General features: G+C 55.7%; 1 protein-coding gene across 4 annotated transcripts; it reads left to right on the top strand.

The window, feature by feature from the left end:
- On the top strand, positions 1-21,177 carry LOC121274454 (tumor necrosis factor, alpha-induced protein 8-like protein 2 B). Of its 4 annotated transcripts, none has more exons than XM_041181795.1 (2): positions 1-164; positions 20,588-21,177. In XM_041181795.1, the coding sequence occupies exon 2, from the start codon at positions 20,590-20,592 to the stop codon at positions 21,148-21,150; it is 561 nt and encodes a 186-aa protein (XP_041037729.1). In that variant the 5' UTR covers positions 1-164; positions 20,588-20,589; the 3' UTR covers positions 21,151-21,177. The 4 variants fall into 4 exon arrangements, with proteins under 4 accessions (XP_041037729.1, XP_041037727.1, XP_041037728.1 ...); XM_041181793.1 differs by having other exon boundaries at positions 20,585-21,177; XM_041181794.1 differs by lacking the exon at positions 1-164 and adding an exon at positions 5,360-5,528.
- The last annotated feature ends 2,759 nt before the right edge of the window (positions 21,178-23,936 follow it).

The raw sequence follows: 23,936 nt of genomic DNA, 5'->3' as shown, positions 1-23,936 counted from the left end.
AGCCATATCCTCTCCACTTCTCCGCCATTGCGGAGGGGGCTAAAAGTCATTTTATTTTCTGAGCTAAGAGCAATTTCAACTCCTGCACCTCAAGGCCTTTCCAATATCTTTTGGGCAGATTTCAGCGAGTGCTCTGAGTATTAGCGAGGGGCAGCTGATATTTGGTAAGTCGCCTTTTTTGTTTTTGGATGCACTTCACACCGAGAGGAAGCCAGACACTTCAACAGAGCAGGAAGGATGGCAGCAGAGAGGTTTGATTACCCCCCTCCCTGCACTTCCACCGACTCTCAGCCAGGTCTTCCGCATCTGCTAATTCTCCTTCGCAGAGAGCCAGTGGAGCAGGAGTGTGCGTGTGTGGGAGAGAGTTTGTGTGTGTGTGTGTGTGAGTGTGAATGTGTGTATGTGTGTGTGTGTAAATGTGTGTGTGTGTGTGTGTGTGACCATAAGTGTGTGTGTGACTGAATGTGTGTGAGTGCGTGCATGTGTGTGTGTGTGTGTGAGTGCATGTGTGTGTGTGACTATAAGTATGTGTGTGACTGTGAATGTGTGTGAGTGCGTGCATGTGTGTGTGTGTGTGTGAGTGCATGTGTGTGTGTGACTATAAGTATGTGTGTGACTGTGAATGTGTGTGAGTGCGTGCATGTGTGTGTGTGAGTGCATGTGTGTGACTATAAGTATGTGTGGACTGTGAACGTGTGTGTGTGTGAGTGCATGCGTGCCTGTGTGTGAGTGCGTGCGTGCGTGTGTGAGTGCATGTGTGAGAGTGTGTGAGTGCATGTGTGTGTGTGTGTGTGTGTGTGTGACTATAAGTATGTGTGTGACTGTGAGTGTGTGTGTGTGAGTGAGTGAATGTGTGTGACTGTAAGTGTGTGTGACTATAAGTATGTGTGTGACAGTGAGTGTGTGTGTGAGTGCGTGAATGTGTGAGACTGTAAGTGTCTGTGTAACTGTGTGAGTGTGAGACAGTAAGTGTGTGTGTGACTGTGTGTGTGACTGTGAGTGTATGTGTGTCTGACCGTAAGTGTGTGTGTAATTGTGTGGGGTGAGTGTGTCTGCGAGAGTGTGCTGGGGTGTGTGAGTGTGTGTGTGTGTGCGTAACTGTGTGAGTGTGTGTCACAGTAAGTGTGTGTGTGACTGTGAGTGCGAGTGAGTATTTGTGTGTGTGTGTGGGGGGATGTCTGTGTGTGTGTGTGTGAGAGTGAGTGAGAGTGAATGAGTGTGTGTATGACAGTGTGAGTGAGTGTGTGTGAGTGAGTGTGTGAGTGGTAGTGTATGAGCCTCTATGTCATTTTCCAGGGCACTTCTGATAGGATATTTTGTTGAGGGGGAGGGGTTGTGTGTGGGGGAGGGGTTGTGTGTGGGGGGAGGGGTTGTGTGTGGGGGAGAGGTTGTGTGTGGGGGAGGGGTTGTGTGTGGGGGGAGGGGTTGTGTGTGGGGGAGGGGTTGTGTGTGGGGGGAGGGGTTGTGTGTGGGGGAGGGGTTGTGTGTGGGGGGAGGGGTTGTGTGTGGGGGAGGGGTTGTGTGTGGGGGGAGGGGTTGTGTGTGGGGGAGGGGTTGTGTGTGGGGGAGGGGTTGTGTTTGGGGGAGGGGTTGTGTGTAGGGGGGGGGTTGTGTGTGAGGGAGGGGAGGTGTGTGTATGGGGGAGGGGTATTGTGTGGGGGAGGGGTTGTGTGTGAGGGAGGGGTGGTGTGTGTATGGGGAGGGGTTGTGTGTGGGGGGAGGGGTTGTGTGTGGGGGGAGGGGTTGTGTGTGGGGGGAGGGGTTGTGTGTGGGGGAGGAGTTGTGTGTGTATGGGGAGGGGTTGTGTGTGGGGGGAGGGGTTGTGTGTGGGGGAGGGGTTGTGTGTGGGGGAGGGGTTGTGTGTGGGGGAGGGGTTGTGTGTGGGGGAGGAGTTGTGTGTGTATGGGGAGGGGTTGTGTATGTGTGTGGGTGAGGGGTCTGTGTGGGGGCGGAGTTGTGTGTGGGGGAGGGGTTGTGTGTGGGGGCGGAGTTGTGTGTGGGGGAGGGGTTGTGTGAGGGGGAGGGGTTGTGTGTGTATGGGGGAGGGGTTGTGTCTTTGTGTGGGGGAGGGGAGTGTGTGGGGGTGGGGTCTGTGTGGGGGTGGGGTCTGTGTGGGGGAGGGGCCTGTGTAGGGGGAGGGTCGGTGTAGGGGGAGGGGTTGTGTGTGTGGGGGAGGGGTCTGTGTGGGGGAGGGGTCTGTGTAGGGGGAGGGGTTGTGTGTGGAGGAGGGGTCTGTGTGGGGGAGGGGTTGTGTGTGTGGGGGAGGGGCTGTGTATGTGTGTGAGGGTGAGGTCTGTGTGGGGGTGAGGTCTGTGTGGGGGAGGGGTTGTGTGTGTGGGGGAGGGGTTGTGTGGGTGTGGGGGGGGAGGGGTCTGTGTGGGGGAGGGGTCTGTGTGGGAGATGGGTTGTGTGTGTGTGTGTGTGTGTGGGGTGGGGAGGGCTGTGTGTGGGGGAGGGGTTGTGTGTGTATGGGAGGAGGGGTTGTGTATGTGTGTGTTGGGGTCTGTGTGGAGGAGGGATTGTGTGTAGGGGGGAGGGGTTGTGTGTGGGGGCAGGGGTTGTGTGAGGGTGAGGAGTTGTGTGAGGGTGAGGGGTTGTGTGAGGGTGAGGGGTTGTGTGCGTGTGTGGGTGAGGGGTCTGTGTGGGGGCGGAGTTGTGTGTGGGGGAGGGGAGTGTGTGGGGGTGGGGTCTGTGTGGGGGTGGGGTCTGTATGGGGGAGGGGCCTGTGTAGGGGGAGGGTCGGTGTAGGGGGAGGGGTTGTGTGTGTGGGGGAGGGGTCTGTGTGGGGGAGGGGTCTGTGTAGGGGGAGGGGTTGTGTGTGTGGAGGAGGGGTCTGTGTGGGGGGAGGGGTTGTGTGTGTGGGGGAGGGGTCTGTGTGGGGGAGGGGTCTGTGTAGGGGGAGGGGTTGTGTGTGGAGGAGGGGTCTGTGTGGGGGAGGGGTTGTGTGTGTGGGGGAGGGGCTGTGTATGTGTGTGAGGGTGAGGTCTGTGTGGGGGTGAGGTCTGTGTGGGGGAGGGGTCTGTGTGGGGGAGGGGTTGTGTGTGTGTGGGGGGGGAGGGGTCTGTGTGGGGGAGGGGTCTGTGTGGGAGATGGGTTGTGTGTGTGTGTGTGTGTGTGGGGTGGGGAGGGCTGTGTGTGGGGGAGGGATTGTGTGTGGGGGAGGGGTTGTGTGTGTGTGGGGGAGGGGTCTGTGTGGGGGAGGGGTCTGTGTGGGAGATGGGTTGTGTGTGTGTGTGTGTGTGTGGGGTGGGGAGGGCTGTGTGTGGGGGAGGGGTTGTGTGTGTATGGGAGGAGGGGTTGTGTATGTGTGTGTTGGGGTCTGTGTGGAGGAGGGATTGTGTGTAGGGGGCAGGGGTTGTGTGTGGGGGCAGGGGTTGTGTGTGGGGGAGGAGTTGTGTGTGGGGGAGGGGTTGTGTGAGGGGGAGGGGTTGTGTGTGTGTGTGGGTGAGGGGTCTGTGTGGGGGCGGAGTTGTGTGTGGGGGAGGGGAGTGTGTGGGGGTGGGGTCTGTGTGGGGGTGGGGTCTGTATGGGGGAGGGGCCTGTGTAGGGGGAGGGTCGGTGTAGGGGGAGGCGTTGTGTGTGTGGGGGAGGGGTCTGTGTGGGGGAGGGGTCTGTGTAGGGGGAGGGGTTGTGTGTGTGGAGGAGGGGTCTGTGTGGGGGGAGGGGTTGTGTGTGTGGGGGAGGGGTCTGTGTGGGGGAGGGGTCTGTGTAGGGGGAGGGGTTGTGTGTGGAGGAGGGGTCTGTGTGGGGGAGGGGTTGTGTGTGTGGGGGAGGGGCTGTGTATGTGTGTGAGGGTGAGGTCTGTGTGGGGGTGAGGTCTGTGTGGGGGAGGGGTCTGTGTGGGAGGGGTTGTGTGTGTGTGGGGGGGGAGGGGTCTGTGTGGGGGAGGGGTCTGTGTGGGAGATGGGTTGTGTGTGTGTGTGTGTGTGTGGGGTGGGGAGGGCTGTGTGTGGGGGAGGGATTGTGTGTGGGGGAGGGGTTGTGTGTGTGTGGGGGAGGGGTCTGTGTGGGGGAGGGGTCTGTGTGGGAGATGGGTTGTGTGTGTGTGTGTGTGTGTGGGGTGGGGAGGGCTGTGTGTGGGGGAGGGGTTGTGTGTGTATGGGAGGAGGGGTTGTGTATGTGTGTGTTGGGGTCTGTGTGGAGGAGGGATTGTGTGTAGGGGGCAGGGGTTGTGTGTGGGGGCAGGGGTTGTGTGTGGGGGAGGAGTTGTGTGTGGGGGAGGGGTTGTGTGAGGGGGAGGGGTTGTGTGTGTGTGTGGGTGAGGGGTCTGTGTGGGGGCGGAGTTGTGTGTGGGGGAGGGGTTGTGTGAGGGGGAGGGTTTGTGTCTGCATGGGGGGAAGGGTTGTGTCTTTGTGTGGGGAAGGGGAGTGTGTGGGGGGAGGGGTTGTGTATGTGTGTGGGGGAGGGACGTGTATGGTGGAGCGGGTCTGTGTGGGGGGAGGGTGTGTGTGTATGTGCGTGTGTGTGGGGGGGGGAGCAGGGGGAAGGTGGTGGGGGTCCTTATCTGAAGGGCATCCCTCAGACTACATGGAGGCCGAGGTATTGGCTCATGAGATTTGGGCTGGGAATGTTCAATCTCCAGCAGGTTCCCTGGTCCGTGATACAGGGGTGGGGGGTTAGGGGTGAGTGGACAATGGGGCCAGACTGTCGGGGGGGTGGGGTGGGGGGGTTAGGGGTGAGTGGACAATGGGGCCAGGCTGTAGGGGGGCTGGGTTGGGGGGGTTAGGGGTGAGTGGACAATGGGGCCAGGCTGTAGGGGGGGTGGGGTGGTGGGGTTAGGGGTGAGTGGACAATGGGGCAAGGCTGTAGGGGAGGTGGGTTGGGGGGGTTAGGGGTGAGTGGACAATGGGGCCAGACTGTAGGTTGAGAGCCAATCAGAGGAAACGTGGGCAGCGGGGTCACACGGAGCGGGATTGGCATGGTCACGGGACAAGGCCAGGCTGGTCCAAACCCTGCCTGGGCCACAAGGCCACCTGCTCGGACTGGGCCTTGGAGAGTGAAGCCTGGCTTGTGAATCGCTTGCTGGGGAAGACCTCTCGCTGTACGTTATCCGGGGATGGGAGCGGAGCGCGAGGTTCCTGCCGGAGGGTGGGGGGTGGCGGGGGGGAGGGAGGGTCAGGGCGTGTGGGAAATCAGCGCGGGCACCAACTGGGCTTGGCACGTAGGGGAACTGATGGGCCGAAGGGCCTACCCTTCAGCGAGTAGCCTCGCCAGCTTGACCAGCCTCCCGTCAACGCTGCATGGCAATGGGGAGACCCGGGCCTATCTGGTGTGTCTCTGAGCGAGCAATCTCGGTGTGTGTGTGTGCCTTTAATTAAAGGGACCCCGCACCCCAGGCGGCAGCCAGAGGAGGAGCCATCGCGGCCGCCGGGCTGCGAGTCTCGCTTTGACGCTCGGGGTAGCAGCTGCAGCGAGAAAAAGTGCTGACAGGGTCCGAGGCAGCCTTAGAGGGAGGCTTCCTGTCAATGCCCCCCACCACCAGCGGCCAGTCAGTCGCGAGGAACCTCAGCAGAGCCCCTGATCCCGAGGTAAGGATCCACCGGAGGGGTCGAGAGCCAACTGCGGGCGCTCTCCCCCGGCTGGTATTTCCAACCAACGCTGAGGTTAGACGATCGACCAGGCCTGAGACTTCCTCCTTAGCAACCAGCCTTCCGCTCACCCCCGCCGGCCGCAGGTTGTCCCCACGACTACTCCGCGCCTCGTGATTTATTAACGGCCCTTGAGGCGGACAACAACCTCGAGTCGTGCAGGGAGGGGAGGAAAGGGTCTTCCGGTGGGAGGGGAGCCCCTGAGCGTTACCACCTGCCGGTCCAGATTCGAAACCTGGGCCTGGGGCTCGGCAAAACCGAGCCTAAATTTTAGGGCGCTGAGGTCAGCGGCAGGGGGGGTGAAGGGGGTAGCACCAACCCCGGAGTCTCTCTCAGGCATTTAACGAGTCAGAGTGTAATTCTTTAAAATGTGGAAGTGCTGCTTCATGAGAGGCGATGCTACAAATTCTGTGCGGTTTGTCAACCACATCCTGGGCTCTGTGCCCAGCTCAGCAGCAAGTGTTTGGCTTTGACTTCATTACTTCGGCAGTTTCGTTTCTCAACTCCCAGGCGCACGCAGAAACGGCAGGGGAATGTGTCCCTCCGAGCGGGAGGAATCTGGCGGGATCCAATGCAGAGTAAAGCGCTCCCTCCACACCGTCCCCAGCAAACACTCCCAGGACAGGTACAGCACAGGGTTAGATACAGAGTAAAGCTCCCTCCACATCGTCCCCATCAAACACTCCCAGGACAGGTACAGCACAGGGTTAGATACAGAGTAAAGCTTCCTCCACACCGTCCCCATCAAACACTCCCAGGACAGGTACAGCACGGGGTTAGATACAGAGTAAATCTCCCTCTACACTGTCCCCATCAAACACTCCCAGGACAGGTACAGCACGGGGTTAGATACAGAGTAAAGCTCCCTCTACACTGTCCCCGTCAAACACTCCCAGGACAGGTACAGCACGGGTTTAGATACAGAGTAAATCTCCCTCTACACTGTCCCCATCAAACACTCCCAGGACAGGTACAGCACGGGGTTAGATACAGAGTAAAGCTCCCTCTACACCGTCCCCATCAAACATTCCCAGGACAGGTACAGCACGGGGTTAGATACAGAGTAAAGCTCCCTCTACACCGTCCCCATCAAACACTCCCAGGACAGGTACAGCACGGGGTTAGATACAGAGTAAAGCTCCCTCTACACTGTCCCCATCAAACACTCCCAGGGCAGATACAGCACGGGGTTAGATACAGGGTGGAGCTCTCTGTTTGGTGTTTGCAGGGTGCTACATAAGCTGCTGAGGTGGGAGGTGCTGTAATAGATCCCACTTCTCCTGGCTTTAAGGGAGGAGGAAAGGGTTGAATGAATTTTGTTCATTGTTAAATACGTTGAAAATGTTGAGTTCATTGGTTGTGATGGCGTTGCAGAGTCAAGCGGTCATTCACCTTGTCTCTGTCCAGGTCTGGGTTATGCCAGCCATTGCCCCTCACTCATTGGGCAGGAGGTTTGTGAGGTTTGAGTGGTTGTCACCTGCTTAAGCTATCCCTCAGAGATTCAAAACCTTTGGAGTGTTCCTGAGCTGTCGTTCGATCATTGTTTTGGGAAATCAGGGACCTTCTGTCTCGACTCCACTCTCCCGCCCTTTTCCCTGGATTCCGCAGAATCTCGGTCTTCAATCTACCCAACAACTGGCCACTTGGGGCTCACTGGGTTGGAGGATTCCAAATGTTCACCACCCTCCGAGTGAAGAAATTCTCCCTCGTCTCCGTCCAAAATGGCCAGCCACTCATCCATTGACCATGACCCCCGTGTCCTAGACACTCCAGTGAACTGGGAGACGGGTCGGGGGGGGGTGCGGGTGGGGAGGATGGTGGGTAAACAGCCCCTCAGGGTCGACCCTCTCGAAGCCATTAAGAATTTTCTACTTTACCATGAGATCACGTTTCATTCATCGAAGCTCTGACGAATCTAGGCCAAAATCTGTAGGGGCCTCCTGACTACCGGCCCCCGCTTTCAACGGGTGTGTCCGTGATTTTGTGCATCTCAGTTTGCGCCAACAGCCTATCGTGTGGCACTTTCTCAAGTGTCTTCTGTCCACATATAATTATGTACAAAAAGCCTACCGCTCTTCAGTTGTCGCTCGTATGAAGGACCCTCCTCGATGTCCTCACCTGTCGAGGTTGATCGAACATGGTGACAAGGTTCTGCACAGTTGGTTGTGGGGAGCTCTGGTCCTTTCCCTGCTCTCTGCTCCCTTCTTAAGACAACTAGCAGTTACCCCCCACCCCCAGCATTACTCGAAGTGCTTCAGCGGTTACAGAGAGGATGTGCATTTCTCTAGCACCTTTCACCACCTCAGGGACGAGCCCAGGCACTTCATACCCAATCTTCTGGAGAGGCCGCTGCTGCACTGTGGGAAAAGGGGCAAGGAATTTGCGCACAGCAAGATCCCACGAACAGCAAAATGGTAATGAGCCAGGTCCTCTGTTCCAAGTTATGTTGGATGAGGGATGAGGGATGACTATTGGCCCCAGGACACCGGGTAGTGCCCACCCCTTCACCCACCGCCCACCTCCCCCAACAACTGCTCTTCTCACAATAGCGATGGTGGGATCTTTTACATCCACCTGAGGGGGCAGACGGGGGCCTCGGTTAAGTGTCTCATCCTGAAAGACAGCACATCCAATAGTGCTGCGCTCCCTCAATACTGACCCTCCGACAGTGCGGCGCTCCCTCAGTACTGACCCTCCGACAGTGTGGCACTCCCTCAGTACTGACCCTCTGACAGTGCGGCGCTCCCTCAGTACTGACCCTCCGACAGTGCGGCACTCCCTCAGTACTGACCCTCCGACAGTGCGGCGCTCCCTCAGTACTGACCCTCCGACAGTGCGGCACTCCCTCAGTACTGACCCTTCGACAGTGCGGCACTCCCTCAGTACTGACCCTCCAAAAGTGCGGCGCTCCCTCAGTACTGACCCTCCGACAGTGCGGCACTCCCTCAGTACTGACCCTCTGACAGTGCGGCACTCCCTCAGTGCTGACCCTCCGACAGTGCGGCACTCCCTCAGTACTGACCCTTCGACAGTGCGGCACTCCCTCAGCACTGATCCTCTGACAGTGCGGCGCTCCCTCAGTACTGACCCTCCGACAGCGCGGCACTCCCTCAGTACCGACTCTCCGACAGTGCGGCACTCCCTCAGTACTGACCCTCCAACAGTGTGGTGCTCCCTCAGTACCGACCCTCTGACAGTGTGGTTCTCCCTCAGTACTGACCCTCCGACAGTGCGGCACTCCCTCAGTACTGACCCTCCGACAGTGCAGCGCTCCCTCAGTACTGACCCTCCGACAGTGCGGCGCTCCCTCAGTACTGACCCTCCGACAGTGCGGCGCTCCCTCAGTACTGACCCTCCGACAGTGCAGCGCTCCCTCAGTACTGACCCTCCGACAGTGCGGCGCTCCCTCAGTACTGATCCTCCGATAGTGCGGCACTCCCTCAGTACTGTCCCTCCGACAGTGCGGCACTCCCTCAGTACTGACCCTCCGACAGTGCGGCACTCCCTCAGTACTGACCCTCCGACAGTGCAGCGCTCCCTCAGTACTGACCCTCCGACAGTGCGGCACTCCCTCAGTACTGACCCTCCGACAGTGCAGCGCTCCCTCAGTACTGCCACTGGGACTGTTGGCCTGGATTTTGTGTTCGAGTCTCAGGAATGGGGACTCGAACTCACGACCTTTTGACTCAGGGGTGGTGGCAACACTTACGTAGAGAAACTGGTGCTGGAGGTTTGAGTGAAGGGAGAGAGAGAGGTAGGGAAACAGAGAGAGTGATCAACAGGGAGACAGAGAGATACAGAGACAGAGAGAGAGAAAGTCAGAGAGAGAGAGAGAGGGAGAGAATCAAAGAGGGAGGGAGACAGAGTGAGAGAGAGAGATGGAGAGCGAGAGAGGCAGAGAGAGAGAAAGAGGGAGAGCAAGACCGAGACAGAGTGATAGGGAGAGGCAGAGGAAGAGTGAGTGGGAGAGAGAGAGATACAGAGACAGACAGAGAGAGTCGAAGAGAGAGAGAGACAGAGACAGACAGAGAGAGTCAGAGAGAGAGAGAGAGACAGGGGGAGAGAGAGAGACAAAGAGAGAGAGAGAGAGGGACAAGTGCTGGAGTTCCTAACCTCAACAGCTGTGTGTGGGATAGGCTCCAGCGAGCAGGGTGGTCAGTGCTGTTCCCGCAGGCTGGAACATTTTAACCACTGTGTTAAACACAACTCCACAATTGCTCTTTAATGCTTTCCACAGCTGGGAAGCTGGGCTGCTTGCCATCGGTGTTCTCAGTGCTGCTCTGTGCCTTGCACTTTGAAATGAAACACAAGGTTTTGAAATAGTTCACCAGTTCGCCAATCGCTCCCCTGCCCCTTTTAATCCAGCATTGTTATTTCACAATGTCCACAGAATTCCATCGAATTTCCCAGCACAGAAACAGGCCATTCGGCCCCTCTTCACTGTGCTGGTGTTTCTGCCCCATGCCAGCCTCCTCTCGCCCCCCTCCTCATCTCCCCCCATCACCATATCCTTCTATTCCTCTCTCCCTCGTGTGTTTATCCAGCTTCCCCACCACCTTCAATCCATCTCTGTGATTCACCTCGACCACTCCCTGCGGGAGCGAGTCCCACTTTCTCCCCACTCCCCGTGGGAGTGAGTCCCACATTCTCCCCACTCCCCGTGGGAGCGAGTCCCACATTCTCCCCACTCACCGTGGGAGCGAGTCCCACATTCTCCCCACTCCCCGTGGGAGCAAGTCCCACATTCTCCCCACTCCCCGTGAGAGCAAATCCCACATTCTCCCCTCTCTCTGGGCAAAGACATTTCTCCTGAATTCCCCATCGGATTTATCAGTAACTGTCTTATATTGATGACCCCCCCCCTTAGTTGTGGTCTCTCCCTCCCACAAGTGAAAACATCTTCTCTACGTCGACCCTATCGAAAACCTTCCAGAATTTTAAAGTCCTCGATCAGGTCACACCCCCCTCAGCCTCCTCTTTTCTAGAGAAACGAGTCCCGGCCTGTTCAGGGATTACTTTAGATTTGTGGAGAATTTCTGCAGACAGACTGGGTCCGGCTCTGCGGAATTCCGAATTTGGGAAGGGATGTTAGCCTGGCCATATACAGCGCCCTTACACAGACAAACGTCCCGAGGAACATCACAAACAACATTTAACCACGGGACACATGAGGAGATATTAGGGACAGGTGGTCAGAGTTCGGTCAGAGAGGTCGGCTTTAAGGAGCTTTCTAAAGGAGGAGAGAAGGAGAGAGAGAGAGAGGTTTAGGGAGGGAAATCCAGATCTCAGGGCCCCCCCCAGGCAGCTGAAGGCACGGCCGCCAATGGTGGAGCGATGGGAATCGGGGGACGCGCAAGAGACAGGAATTGGAGGGGTGCAGAGATCACGGAGGGTTGTAGGGGCTGGAGGAGCTTACAGAGATAGGGAGGGGTGTAGGGGTCGGAGGAGGTTACAGAGACAGTGAGGGGTGTAGGGGCTGGAGGAGGTTACAGAGACAGGGAGGGGTGTAGGGGTTGGAGGAGGTTACAGAGATAGGGAGGGGTGTAGGGGCTGGAGGAGGTTATAGACATATAGAGGGGTGTAGGAGTTGGAGGAGGTTACAGAGATAGGGAGGGGTGTAGGGGCTGGAGGAGGTTAGAGAGATAGGGAGGGTTGTAGAGGCTGGAGCAGGTTACAGAGATAGGGAGGGGTGTAGGGGCTGGAGGAGGTTAGAGAGATAGGGAGGGTTGTAGAGGCTGGAGCAGATTACAGAGATAGGGAGGGGTGTAGGGGCTGGAGGAGGTTACAGAGATAGGGAGGGGTGTAGGGGCTGGAGGAGGTTACAGAGATAGGGAGTGGTGTAGGGGCTGGAGGAGGTTACAGAGATAGGGAGGGGTGTAGGGGCTGGAGGAGGTTAAAGAGATAGGGAATGGTGTAGGGGCTGCAGGAGTTTAGAGAGATAGGGAGGGGTGTAGGGGCCGGAGGAGGTTACAGAGATAGGGACGGGTGTAGGGGCTGGAGCAGGTTACAGAGATAGGGAGGGATGTAGGGGCTGCAGGAGTTTAGAGAGATAGGGAGGGGTGTAGGGACTGGAGGAGGTTACAGAGATAGGGAGGGGTGTAGGGGTTGGAGGAGGTTACAGAGATAGGGACGGGTGTAGGGGCTGGAGCAGGTTACAGAGATAGGGAGGGGTGTAGGGGCTGGAGGAGGTTACAGAGATAGGAAGGAGTGTAGGGGCTGGAGGAGGTTAGAGAAATAGGGAGGGGTGTAGGGGTTGGAGGAGGTTACAGAGATAGGGAGGTGTGTAGGGGCTGGAGGAGGTTACAGAGATAGGGAGGGGTGTAGGGGCTGGAGGAGTTTACAGACATATGGAGGGGTGTAGGAGTTGGAGGAGGTTACAGAGATATGGAGGGGTGTAGGGGCTGGAGGAGGTTATAGACATATAGAGGGGTGTAGGAGTTGGAGGAGGTTACAGAGATAGGGAGGGGTGTAGGGGCTGGAGGAGGTTAGAGAGATAGGGAGGGTTGTAGAGGCTGGAGCAGATTACAGAGATAGGGAGGGATGTAGGGGCTGGAGGAGGTTACAGAGATAGGGAGGGGTGTAGGGGCTGGAGGAGGTTACAGAGATAGGGAGGGGTGTAGGGGCTGGAGGAGGTTACAGAGATAGGGAGGGGTGTAGGGGCTGGAGGAGGTTACAGAGATATGGAGGGGTGATGGGGCTGGAGCAGGTTACAGAGATAGGGAGGGGTGTAGGGGCTGGAGCAGGTTACAGAGATAGGGAGGGGTGTAGGGGCTGGAGGAGGTTACAGAGATAGGGAGGGGTGTAGGGGCTGGAGGAGGTTAAAGAGATAGGGAGGGGTGTAGGGGCTGCAGGAGTTTAGAGAGATAGGGAGGGGTGTAGGGGTCGGAGGAGGTTACAGAGATAGGGACGGGTGTAGGGGCTGGAGCAGGTTACAGAGATAGGGAGGGGTGTAGGGGCTGCAGGAGTTTAGAGAGATAGGGAGGGGTGTAGGGACTGGAGGAGGTTACAGAGATAGGGAGAGGTGTAGGGGTTGGAGGAGATTACAGAGATAGGGAGGGGTGTAGGGGCTGGAGCAGGTTACAGAGATAGGGAGGGGTGTAGGGGCTGGAGGAGGTTACAGAGATAGGAAGGAGTGTAGGGGCTGGAGGAGGTTAGAGAAATAGGGAGGGGTGTAGGGGTTGGAGGAGGTTACAGAGATAGGGAGGTGTGTAGGGGCTGGAGGAGGTTACAGAGATAGGGAGGGGTGTAGGGGCTGGAGGAGTTTACAGACATATGGAGGGGTGTAGGAGTTGGAGGAGGTTACAGAGATATGGAGGGGTGTAGGGGCTGGAGGAGGTTACAGAGATAGGGAGGGGTGTAGGGGCTGGAGGAGGTTACAGAGATAGGGAGGGGTGTAGGGGCTGGAGGAGGTTACAGAGATAGGGAGGGGTGTAGGGGCTGGAGGAGATTACAGAGATAGGAAGGGTGAAGGGGCTGGAGGAGATTACAGAGATAGAGAGGGGTAGGGGCTGGAGGAGATTACAGAGATAGGGAGGGGTGTAGGGGCTGGAGGAGGTTACAGAGATAGGGAGGGGTGTAGGGGTTGGATGAGGTTACAGAGATAGGGAGGGGTGTAGGGGCTGGAGCAGGTTACAGAGATAGGGAGGGGTGTAGGGGCTGGAGGAGGTTACAGAGATAGGGAGGGGTGTAGGGGCTGGAGCAGGTTAGAGAGATAGGGAGGGGTGTAGGGGTTGGAGGAGGTTACAGAGATAGGGAGGTGTGTAGGGGCTGGAGGATGTTACAGAGATAGGGAGGGGTGTAGGGGCTGGAGGAGGTTACAGAGATATGGAGGGGTGTAGGAGCTGGAGGAGTTTACAGAGATAGGGAGGGGTGCAGGGGCTGGAGGAGGTTACAGAGATAGGGAGGGTTGTAGGGGCTGGAGGAGGTTACAGAGATAGGGAGGTGTGTAGGGGCTGGAGGAGGTTACAGAGATAGGGATGGGTGTAGTGGCTGGAGGTTGTTACAGAGATAGGGAAGAGTTTAGGGGCTGGCGGAGGTTACAGAGATAGGGAGGGGTGTAGGGGCTGGAGGAGATCTACAGGGATAGGGAGGGGTGTAGGGGCTGGAGGAAGTTGCTGAGATAGGGAGGGATTTGGATCTGGAGGAGGTCACAGAACTACTGAGATCAGTCCTGAGGAGGGAAGGGTGCACAATTGGAGGGTCAGTACTGAGGGAGTGCCGCACTGTCGGAGGGTCAGTGCTGAGGGAGCGCCGCGCTGTCGGAGGGTCAGTACTGAGGGAGTGCCGCACTGTCAGAGGATCAGTACTGAGGGAGCGCCGCACTGTCGGAGGGTCAGTAATGAGGGAGTGCCGCACTGTCGGAGGGTCAGTACCGAGGGAGCGCCGCAATGTCGGAGGGTCAGTGCTGAGGGAGCGCCACACTGTGGAGTTCTCCCCAGTGTCCTGGGCCCAATATTTATCCCTCACTAAAAAAAATGATCTGGCTCATTATCGGGTCGCTGTTTGTGGGAGCTTGCTGTGCGCACATTGGCTGCCGCCTTCCCCGTGTTACAGCAGCGGCTTCACCGGCTGTGCTTTGGGGGTGCCCTGAGGCCGTGACAGGCGTCAGAGGAATGCAGATTGCTATTTCGCTGCCTTAACAGTGCACACAAACTCAAACAGCTGGGCCGCTGGAAGCTGTCCAGTTACACTCGCAGTTACCACAGGCTCGCCAAGCTGCTTCTCCCAGATCCCGACATTTCTCAGTCCGGGCTGGGAGAGCGTGGTCAAAATCCCCGCACTGGAAGGGCGCGTTCCTGAGGGTCGTGGATGGGAGCCGCTCCGATACCCCGAGCCGAGGTCGGGTTTCAAGGTACCCGGGTGCTGGAGGCCGTGTGTTGCAGTGTGGTACTCTACGGGGCTGGACGTTGCTTCAGGTGGAGCACCGGCCTCCCCTCTATCTGCTGAGGTCTGGGAGAGGGAGGTCTCGCTGATGGGGTGGGAAGGGAGGAAAGGACCTTGGGCTCAGTACCCTCCAGTTGAGAGGGAGGGGAGACATAACCTGCGGCCAGAGTGGATGGTTTTCCCAGTGACCAACTCCCGCGGCTAAGTGGGCACAAGCAGCAGGGGGCAGGGCCTGAGGGCAGTCACTCTTCCTGCCTCCGCTGCGATGGCACCTGCAGCCAAATAGCTTGACCTCATGGGCTGTCAGGGATCAGCGATCCAGGAAGGCGACCTGAGCGCACTGACCGACATTGGCTCCCAGTCCAGCACCACGTACGGTTTAAAATCCCCTCCTTATCACTGTAAACTCCTCCAGCCCCTACACCCCTCCCAATCTCTGTAACCTCCTCCAGCTCTTACACCCCTCCCTATCTCTGTAACATCCTCCAGCCCCTACAACCCTCCCTATCTCTGTAACCTCCTCCAGCTCTTACACCCCTCCCTATCTCTGTAACCTCCTCCAGTCCCTACACCCCTCCCTATCTCTGTAACATCCTCCAGCCCCTACACCCCTCCCTATCTCTGTAACATCCTCCAGCCCCTACAACCCACGCTATCTCTGTAACATCCTCCAGCTCCTACACCCCTCCCTATCTCTGTAACATCCTCCAGCCCCTACACCCCTCCCTATCTCTGTAACCTCCTTCAGCCCCTACACCCCTCCCTATCACTGTAACATCCCCCAGCCCCTGCACCCCTCCCTATCTCTGTAACATCCTCCAGCCCCTACAACCCTCCCTATCTCTGTAACCTCCTCCAGTCCCTACACCCCTCCCTATCTCTGTAACATCCTCCAGCCCCTACACCCCTCCCTATCTCTGTAACATCCTCCAGACCCTACACCCCTCCCTATCTCTGTAACATCCTCCAGACCCTACACGTCTCCCTATCTCTGTAACCTCCTCCAGCCCCTACACCCCTCCCTATCTCTGTAACATCCTCCAGACCCTACACCCCTCCCTATCTCTGTAACCTCCTCCAGCTCCTACACCCCTCCCTAGCTCTGTAACATCCTCCAGCACCTACACCCCTCCCTAAGTCTGTAACCTCCTCCAGATCTTACACCCCTCCCTATCACTGTAACATCCCCCAGCCCCTGCACCCCTCCCTATCTCTGTAACATCCTCCAGCCCCTACAACCCTCCCTATCTCTGTAACCTCCTCCAGTCCCTACACCCCTCCCTATCTCTGTAACATCCTCCAGCCCCTACACCCCTCCCTATCTCTGTAACATCCTCCAGACCCTACACCCCTCCCTATCTCTGTAACATCCTCCAGACCCTACACGTCTCCCTATCTCTGTAACCTCCTCCAGCCCCTACACCCCTCCCTATCTCTGTAACATCCTCCAGACCCTACACCCCTCCCTATCTCTGTAACCTCCTCCAGCTCCTACACCCCTCCCTAGCTCTGTAACATCCTCCAGCCCCTACACCCCTCCCTAAGTCTGTAACCACCTCCAGATCTTACACCCCTCCCTATCTCTGTAACCTCCTCCAGGGCCTACATCCCTCCCTATCTCTGTAACATCCTCCAGCCCCTGCACCCCTCTCTATCTCTGTAACCTCCTCCAGCCCCTACACCCCTCCCTATCTCTGTAACCTCCTCCAGCCCCTGCACCCCTCCCTATCTCTGTAACCTCCTCCAGCTCCTACACCCCTCCCTATCTCTGTAACCTACTCCAGCTCTTACACCCCTCCCTATCTCTGTAACATCCTCCAGCCCCTACACTCCTCCCTAACACTGTAACCTCCTCCAGCCCCTACAGCCTCCCTATCTCTGTAACATCCTCCAGCCCCTACACCCCTCCCTATCTCTGTAACCTCCTCCAGCTCCTACACCCCTCCCTATCTCTGTAACCTCCTCCAGCCCCTACACCCCTCCCTATCTCTGTAACCTCCTCCAGCCCCTACACCCCTCCCTATCCCTGTAACATCCTCCAGCCCCTACAAACCTTCCCTATCACTGTAACCTCCTCCAGCCCCTACACCCCTCCCTATCTCTGTAACCTCCTCCAGCCCCTACACCCCTCCCTATCTCTGTAACCTCCTCCAGCCCCTACACCCCTCCCTATCTCTGTAACCTCCTCCAGCCCCTACACCTCTCCCTATCTCTGTAACCTCCTCCAGCCCCTACACCCCTCCCTATCTCTGAAACATCCTCCAGCCCCTACACCCCTCCCTATCTCTGTAACCTCCTCCAGCCCCTACACTCCTCCCTATCTCTGTAACCTCCTCCAGCTCTTACACCCCTCCCTATCTCTGTAACATCCTCCAGCCCCTACAAACCTTCCCTATCACTGTAACCTCCTCCAGCCCCTACACCCCTCCCTATCTCTGTAACCTCCTCCAGCCCCTGCACCCCTCCCTATCTCTGTAACCTCCTCCAGCCCCTACACCCCCCCATCTCTGTAACCTCCTCCAGCTCCTACACCCCTCCCTATCTCTGTAAACTCCTCCAGCCCCTACACCCCCCCTATCTCTGTAACCTCCTCCAGCTCCTACACCCCTCCCTATCTCTGTAACCTCCTCCAGCTCCTACACCCCTCCCTATCTCTGTAACCTCCTCCTGCCCCTACACCCCTCCCTATCTCTGTAACCTCCCCCAGCCCCTGCACCCCTCCTTATCTCTGTAACCTGCTCCAGCCCCTACAACCCTCCCTATCTCTGTAACCTCCTCCAGCCACTACACCCCTCCCTATCTCTGTAACCTCCTCCAGCCCCTAAGCCCCTCCTTATCTCTGTAACCTCCTCCAGCCCCTACACCCCTCCCTATCTCTGTAACCTCCTCCAGCCCCTACACCCCTCCCTATGTCTGTAACCTCCTCCAGCCCCTACACCCCTGCCTATCTCTGTAACCTCTTCCAGCCCCTACACCCTTCCCTATCTCTGTAACCTCCTCCAGCCCCTACACCCCTCCATATCTCTGTAACCTCCTCCAGCCCCTAAACCCCTCCAAGTTCTCTGCGCTCCTCCTATTCCGGCCTCTTGCGCATCCCCGATTTCCATCGCTCCCCCATTGGCGGCCGTGCCTACAGTTGGGACTTCCCTCCCTACCCCTTCTCACCTCAAGTCACACCTTCAATCGAGCTCTTTTGAGTGAGCTGTAGGTCAGCTGCCCCTGATATTTCTATCCAGTGGTGCGTCTCCAGGATAACCATCCTGTGAAGTGCCTCAGGAGATTTGAGAGCCTTAAAGGAGAAATATGAATGCAGGTTGATGTTGGAAAATTGGAAACTATTTTTTAAGAAGGTTGAACTCTGGCAGACACAGGTGTGGGGCGATGGTAAGAAATGATTTGTGGTAGCCTTGATCTTACACGGGATGAGGTGCCTAAGTTTTGTGTGTGTGTGTGTGTTTGTGACAGAGTGTGTGTGTGTGTGTATGTTTGCAACTGTATGTGTGTATGTGTTTGTGTATAAGTGTTTGTGACAATGTGTGTATGTGTGTGCGCGCGCGTGTGTATGTGTTTACGTGTTTGTGACAATGAGTGTGTTTATGTGTGCGTGACAATGACTGTGTGTGTGTGTGTGTGTGTGTGTGTGTACGTGCTTACGTGTTTGTGACAATGAGTGTGTGTGTGCCTTTGTGTGTGTACGTGCCCATGTGTGCACCTATATGTTAGTGTATTTGTGTTCCTGTGAGTTTGTGAGTTTATTTGTGTGAATGTATGTGTGTGTGCATCAATGTGTGTGCATGTATGTGTCAGTGTGTGTGCGCGTGAGTGTATGTATGTGAACGTGTGAGTGAGTGTATGTATGTGAACGTGTGTGCGTGAGTGAGTGATTGTATGTCTGTGAATGTGTGTGTGTGTGTGTCTGTGTGTGTGTGAATGAGTATGTATGTGAATGTGTGTGTGTGAGTGAGTGTATGTATGTGAATGTGTGTGTGTGAGTGAGTGAGTATGTGAATGTGTGTGTGAGTGAGTATGTATGTGAATGTGTGTGTGAGTGAGTGAGTGTATGTATGTGAATGTGTGTGTGAGTGAGTATGTATGTGAATGTGTGTGTGAGTGAGTGAGTGTATGTATGTGAATGTGTGTGTGTGAGTGAGTTGAGTGTATGTATGTGAATGTGTGTGTGAGTGAGTGAGTGCATGTATGCAAATGTGTGTGTGTGTGAGTGTGTATGTATGTGAATGTGAGTGTGTGAGTGAGTGTATGTATGTGAATGTGTGTGTGTGTGTGAGTGTGTATGTGAATGTGTGTGTGTGAATGAGTGAGTGTATGTATGTGAATGTGTGTGTGTGAGTGAGTGAGTGTATGTATGTGAATGTGTGTGTGTGAGTGAGTGAGTGTATGTATGTGAATGTGTGTGTGTGTGTATGTGTGTCAGTGTGTGTGAGTGAGTGAATGTATGTGAATGTGTGTGTGAGTGAGTATGTATGTGAATGTGTGTGTGAGTTTGTGAGACAGAGTGAATATGTGTGTGTGTGTCAGTGTGTGTGAGTGTATGTATGTGAATGTGTGAGTGAGTGTACGTATGTGAATGTGTGTGTGTGAGTGAGAGAGTGTGTGTGTGTGTGTGAGTGTATGTATGTGAATGTGTGTGAGTTTATGTGAGACAGAGTGAATGTGTGTGTGTGTCAGTGTGTGTGTGTGTGCGTGTGTGTCAGTGTGCGTGAGAGAGTGAATGTGTGTGTGTGTGTCAGTGTGTGTGTGTGTGTCAGTGTGCGTGAGACAGAGTGAATGTGTGTGTGTGTGTCAGTGTGTGTGTGTGAGTGTGTGTATGTGAATGTGTGTGTGTGTGAGTTTGTGAGACAGAGTGAATGTGTGTATGTGTGTGTGTGTGTCAGTGTGTGTGTGTGTGTGTGTCAGTGTCAGTGTGTGTGTGTGTGAGTGTATGTGATTGTGTGTGTGAGGGTTGCCTGCCTTCTAATCTTGAGATTGAAGGACCGAATGCAAGAAAAGACTCGAAAGCAGGAATCTCCCTTCATGCCACCCAACCCGAGCTAGCTGTGTTGTTACACTCAGTTGGGCAGCAGGTGGTGTACATGAGCAAACTGACCCGTCCCCACCACCAGATTGACAGAATTGTCATCACACAGAAACAGGCCATTCAGACCATCGATGGGCAATTCACTTAATGCTACTCCGCCGCCTTCTCCCTATAATCCTGCACGTTCTTCCCCTTCAGTTAGCAGCTGAAACAATCTCCAATTTATTGCTGGAAGCCCAGAAACCAGGGCCACAGAACCTAAAGTTCAGTAGAAATGAAACATAAATTGAAAACAGAGGTTAGGAAGTGCCTCCTTCCTCATACACTTAGAATCATGTAGGATGGTTTGTCAGATGCAAGATAAAGGCATGAGGAGAGTTCGGGGATTAGAGGGAAATAGTCTCCAATGGGAGAATGAGGAGTCTAGGGGGATGATCTTCAATGGGAGAGTTAGGGGATTAGAGGGATGGTCTTTGATGGAGAGTTAGGGGATTAGAGGGAGGGTCTTCGATGGGAGAGTGAGGGGATGAGAGGGATGGTCTTCGATGGGGGAGTTAGGGGATTAGAGGGAGGGTCTTCGATAAGAGAGTTAGGGGATTAGAGGGATGGTCTTCGATGGGGGAGTTAGGGGATTAGAGGGAAGGTCTTCGATGGTGGATTTTGAGGATTAGAGGGAGGGTCTTCAGTGGGGCTTTCCTCTGAGCTAAGAGATGAAAAGTGAAATGAAAGGTCCTGTTGCCGATTCCTATCCAGTGCCAGCTGCTGGGAGGCAGCAATTGGTAAAGGGTAGGGACAGGATGTGACCTGTCTGCTGGAACGACACCCATTAATACAAGTTCACGTCATGGCCTCTGGGGTGAGGTGGAGTGGAGGCAGGGGGGGTGTCATCCTTCCCTGAGCAGTGAACCGAGGGGCGGCTTCCACAGGGCTGGGCGGAGAGAGGCCGCGTGGGGGGGGCGGGGGGGCGACGGGTGAGGGTCTGTTGGTGGAGAGGGGAGGGTAGGGCGCACGGCCGCTGTTCTCGCCCGGTCTGATGCTGCACTCTCACACACCGTCCTCCTTTGCTCTCCCTCCCCAGCAGGAATGGAGTCCTTTAGCTCCAAGGATCTGGCCATGAAGGCCCAGAAAAAGATCCTGAGCCGGATGGCCTCCAAGACGCTGGCGCAGCTGTTCATCGACGACACCAGCGCCGAGATCCTGGACGAGCTGTACCGCGTCTCCAAGGAGTTCACCGGCAACAAGGCGGAGTCGCAGAAGGTGCTTAAGAACCTGGTGAAGGTGGCGGTGAAGATCGGGGTACTGTACCGGCACCAGAAGTTCAGCGAGCAGGAGCTGGGCCTGGCCGAGGACTTCCGGAAGAAGCTGCGCCAGGGCGCCATGACGGCGGTCAGCTTCCGCGAGGTGGCGTTCACCTTCGAGCACAGCGTGCTGGTGGGCTTGCTGCACGAGAGCCGGGACCTGCTGCTGCGGCTGGTGCGGGGACACCTCACCCCCAAGTCCCATGGCCGCATCAGCCACGTCTTTGACCACTTCGCCAACGTGGACCTGCTGACAAAGCTCTACGGCCCCGAGGGTCCCTACCAGGCCCACCTGCAGAAGATCTGCGAGGGGCTGAACAAGCTGATTGAAGAGGGGACGCTATAGAGACCAAAGGCCAACTTGGGGGGGAGGAGGGAGGGAGGGAGGGAAGGAGGGAGGGGGCCCACGTCAGCTCTGAGGGCACAGGGACCAACGAGGCGGATATGCCAGGACTGTGGGCACTGCCGGAGAGGGACCTGGGAGGGACATCTTCAACCTCTGTAAGGCATTGGATTATCCACAAACGAGTTAACACTGGAATAAAAAAGCACACAGCACACCCAACAGCCTGGAATTGTACACCGCGTCTGTATCAGAGTGCCACCCCATGGCGTACAGCTCACTCTACCCCCACACTCCGCCCTGGGGCTCCCTTTTTAGAACATAAGAACCAGGAGGAGTGGGCAATTCAGCCCCCCCGAGCCTGCCCCACCATTCAATACGATCGTGGCTGATCTCAATTCGGCCTCAACTCCAATTTCCCACCCTCTCCCCATAACCTTTCAACCCGTTACTAACTAAAAATCTATCTCCTCCTCAAATTTATTCAGTGTCCCGGCATCCACTGCACTCTGAGGTAGTGAATCCCACAGATTCACGACCCTTTGAGCAAAGTAATTCCTCCCCATCTCTGATTTAGTCTAAAACTGTGTGGCCTCTCGTTCTAGAATGCCCCACAAGGGGAAACATCCGCTCCACGTCTACTTTGTCTGTCCCCTTTAGGTCAATTAGATCTCCTCTCATCCTTCTAAACTCTAGCGGAGTATAGGCCTAAACTGCTCAATCTCATCTCATAAGACAAGCCCTGCATCTCTGCAATCAATCTAGTGAACCTCCTCTGAACCACCTCCAACGCAACTACATCCTTCCTCAAGTAAAGGGAGCAAAACTGTGCACAGTGCCCCAGGTGCAGTCTCACCTTGTACAGTTGCAACAACACTTCCCTATTTTTATATTCTATTCCTTTAGCAATAAATTTTGAAGCGAAAAAATCTTTGGAAACCCCCAAGTTGGGGTTTAACTCAGCCTTTGTTAAGGTAATCGACACCCCCTCCGCTTTTCAATGCTATTGACCAGCATTGTGGCTCCCCATCTATATAAAATCAATTCTTCAAATACTACCCCCCTCCACCCTCTCTCTCTCTCGCGTGCTGAAAATATCGAGTTTGTGGGTACGTACTGGAGTTATTGCCCACCCCCCCACCCAAGCCATGAGCCTCGTTTGCTCTCTCTCTCTGCTCAACAGGGAGGGGCTCCTTTCTCTAGAAAGTAGGAGGCTGGGGTTAGGTGGGGTGGAGAGACCATAAGACATAGGAGCAGAAATTAGGCCATTCGGCCCATCGAGTCTGCTCCGCCATTCAATCGTGTCGCGGGTGGTGACCTGATCGGGGTCTTTAAAGTTCCGATACACAGCTCGAGAGGGTAGACGTAGAGATGATGTTTCCGCTTGTTGGGGGATCGAGGGGGATGGGGTGGGGGGGGAAGGGGAGAAAGACCAGAACAAAAATCCCATCAAAATGCGAAGGTCACTAATAAATCCAATCGGGGAACTCCGGAGTGTGGAATGTGGTCCCACATGGAGCGGCAAAGGCCAGTTTCATAAAAATAATTCCCTCAGGGGATGCGGGCATCACTGGCACAGCTTGTGTTTGTTGCCCCTCCCTAATTGCCCCCTTGAACTGAGTAGTCTCGCTCGGACGTTTCAGAGGGCAGTTAAGAGTCAACCACATGACTGTGGGTCTGGAGTCACGTGTAGGGCCAGACCGGGTAAGGATGGCAGATTTCCCTCCCTAAAGGGGCATTAGTGACGCAGATGGGGTTTTACGACAATCGCCGTTACTCAGACAGTTTCAATTCCATATTATTAATGACTTGAATTTGTCAATTGTACTTCCTTAATTTGTTCCTGGGATGTGGACATCACTGGCTAGGCCAGCATTTACTACCCATCCCTAATTGCCCTGTTCACAACGCATTTAAGAGTTAACCACATTGCTGGTGTTCCCTCTACACTGTCCCCATCAAACACTCCCAGCACAGGTACAGCACAGGGTTAGATACAGAGTAAAGCTTCCTCTACACTGTGCCAAACAAACACTCCCAGGACAGGTACAGCACGGGGTTAGATACAGAGTAAAGCTCCCTCTACACTGTCCCCATCAAACACTCCCAGGACAGGTACAGCACAGGGTTAGATACAGAGTAAAGCTCCCTCTACACTGTCCCCATCAAACACTCCCAGGACAGGTACAGCATGGGGTTAGATACAGAGTAAAGCTCCCTCTACACTGTCCCCATCAAACACTCCCAGGACAGGTACAGCACGGGGTTAGATACAGAGTAAAGCTCCCTCTACACTGTCCCCATCAAACACTCCCAGGACAGGTACAGCACGGGGTTAGAGACAGATTAAAGCTCCCTCTACACTGTCCCCATCAAACACTCCCAGCACAGGTACAGCACGGTGTTAGATACAGAGTAAAGCTCCCTCTACACCGTCCCCATACAGAGAATTCCCAATGCAGAAATGGACCATTCGGCCCTTCTGCTCCGTGCTGGTGTTTCTGCTCCACACAAGCCTCCCCTCATCTCACCCTCCAACAACATATCCTGCTGCTCCTTTCTCCCTCACGTGTTCATCCGGCTTCCTTCTCTTCAATGGATATCTGCTGTGTGCGGAGACGGTGGCATAGTGGTAACATTACTGGTTGCAATCCCACAACGGCAACTGGCGTGGTTTAAATCCAATTAATGGGGGCATCTTGGCACGGTCACTGGACTAGCTTTCCCAAAGACCCAGGGTAATGCTCTGGAGACCCAAGGTCGAATCCCAGCATGGCTGACGGTAAAAC

The sequence above is a fragment of the Carcharodon carcharias genome (genome assembly GCF_017639515.1).
Source record: "Carcharodon carcharias isolate sCarCar2 chromosome 36 unlocalized genomic scaffold, sCarCar2.pri SUPER_36_unloc_32, whole genome shotgun sequence".
In the NCBI taxonomy this organism is placed as follows: Eukaryota; Metazoa; Chordata; class Chondrichthyes; order Lamniformes; family Lamnidae; genus Carcharodon; species Carcharodon carcharias.
This window is presented reverse-complemented; position numbering and strand designations above follow the sequence as displayed.

Bases quoted from the DNA above. Each gene is read 5' to 3' on its own strand.
- LOC121274454 (XM_041181795.1), top strand. From the start codon at position 20,590: ATGGAGTCCTTTAGCTCCAAGGATCTGGCCATGAAGGCCCAGAAAAAG.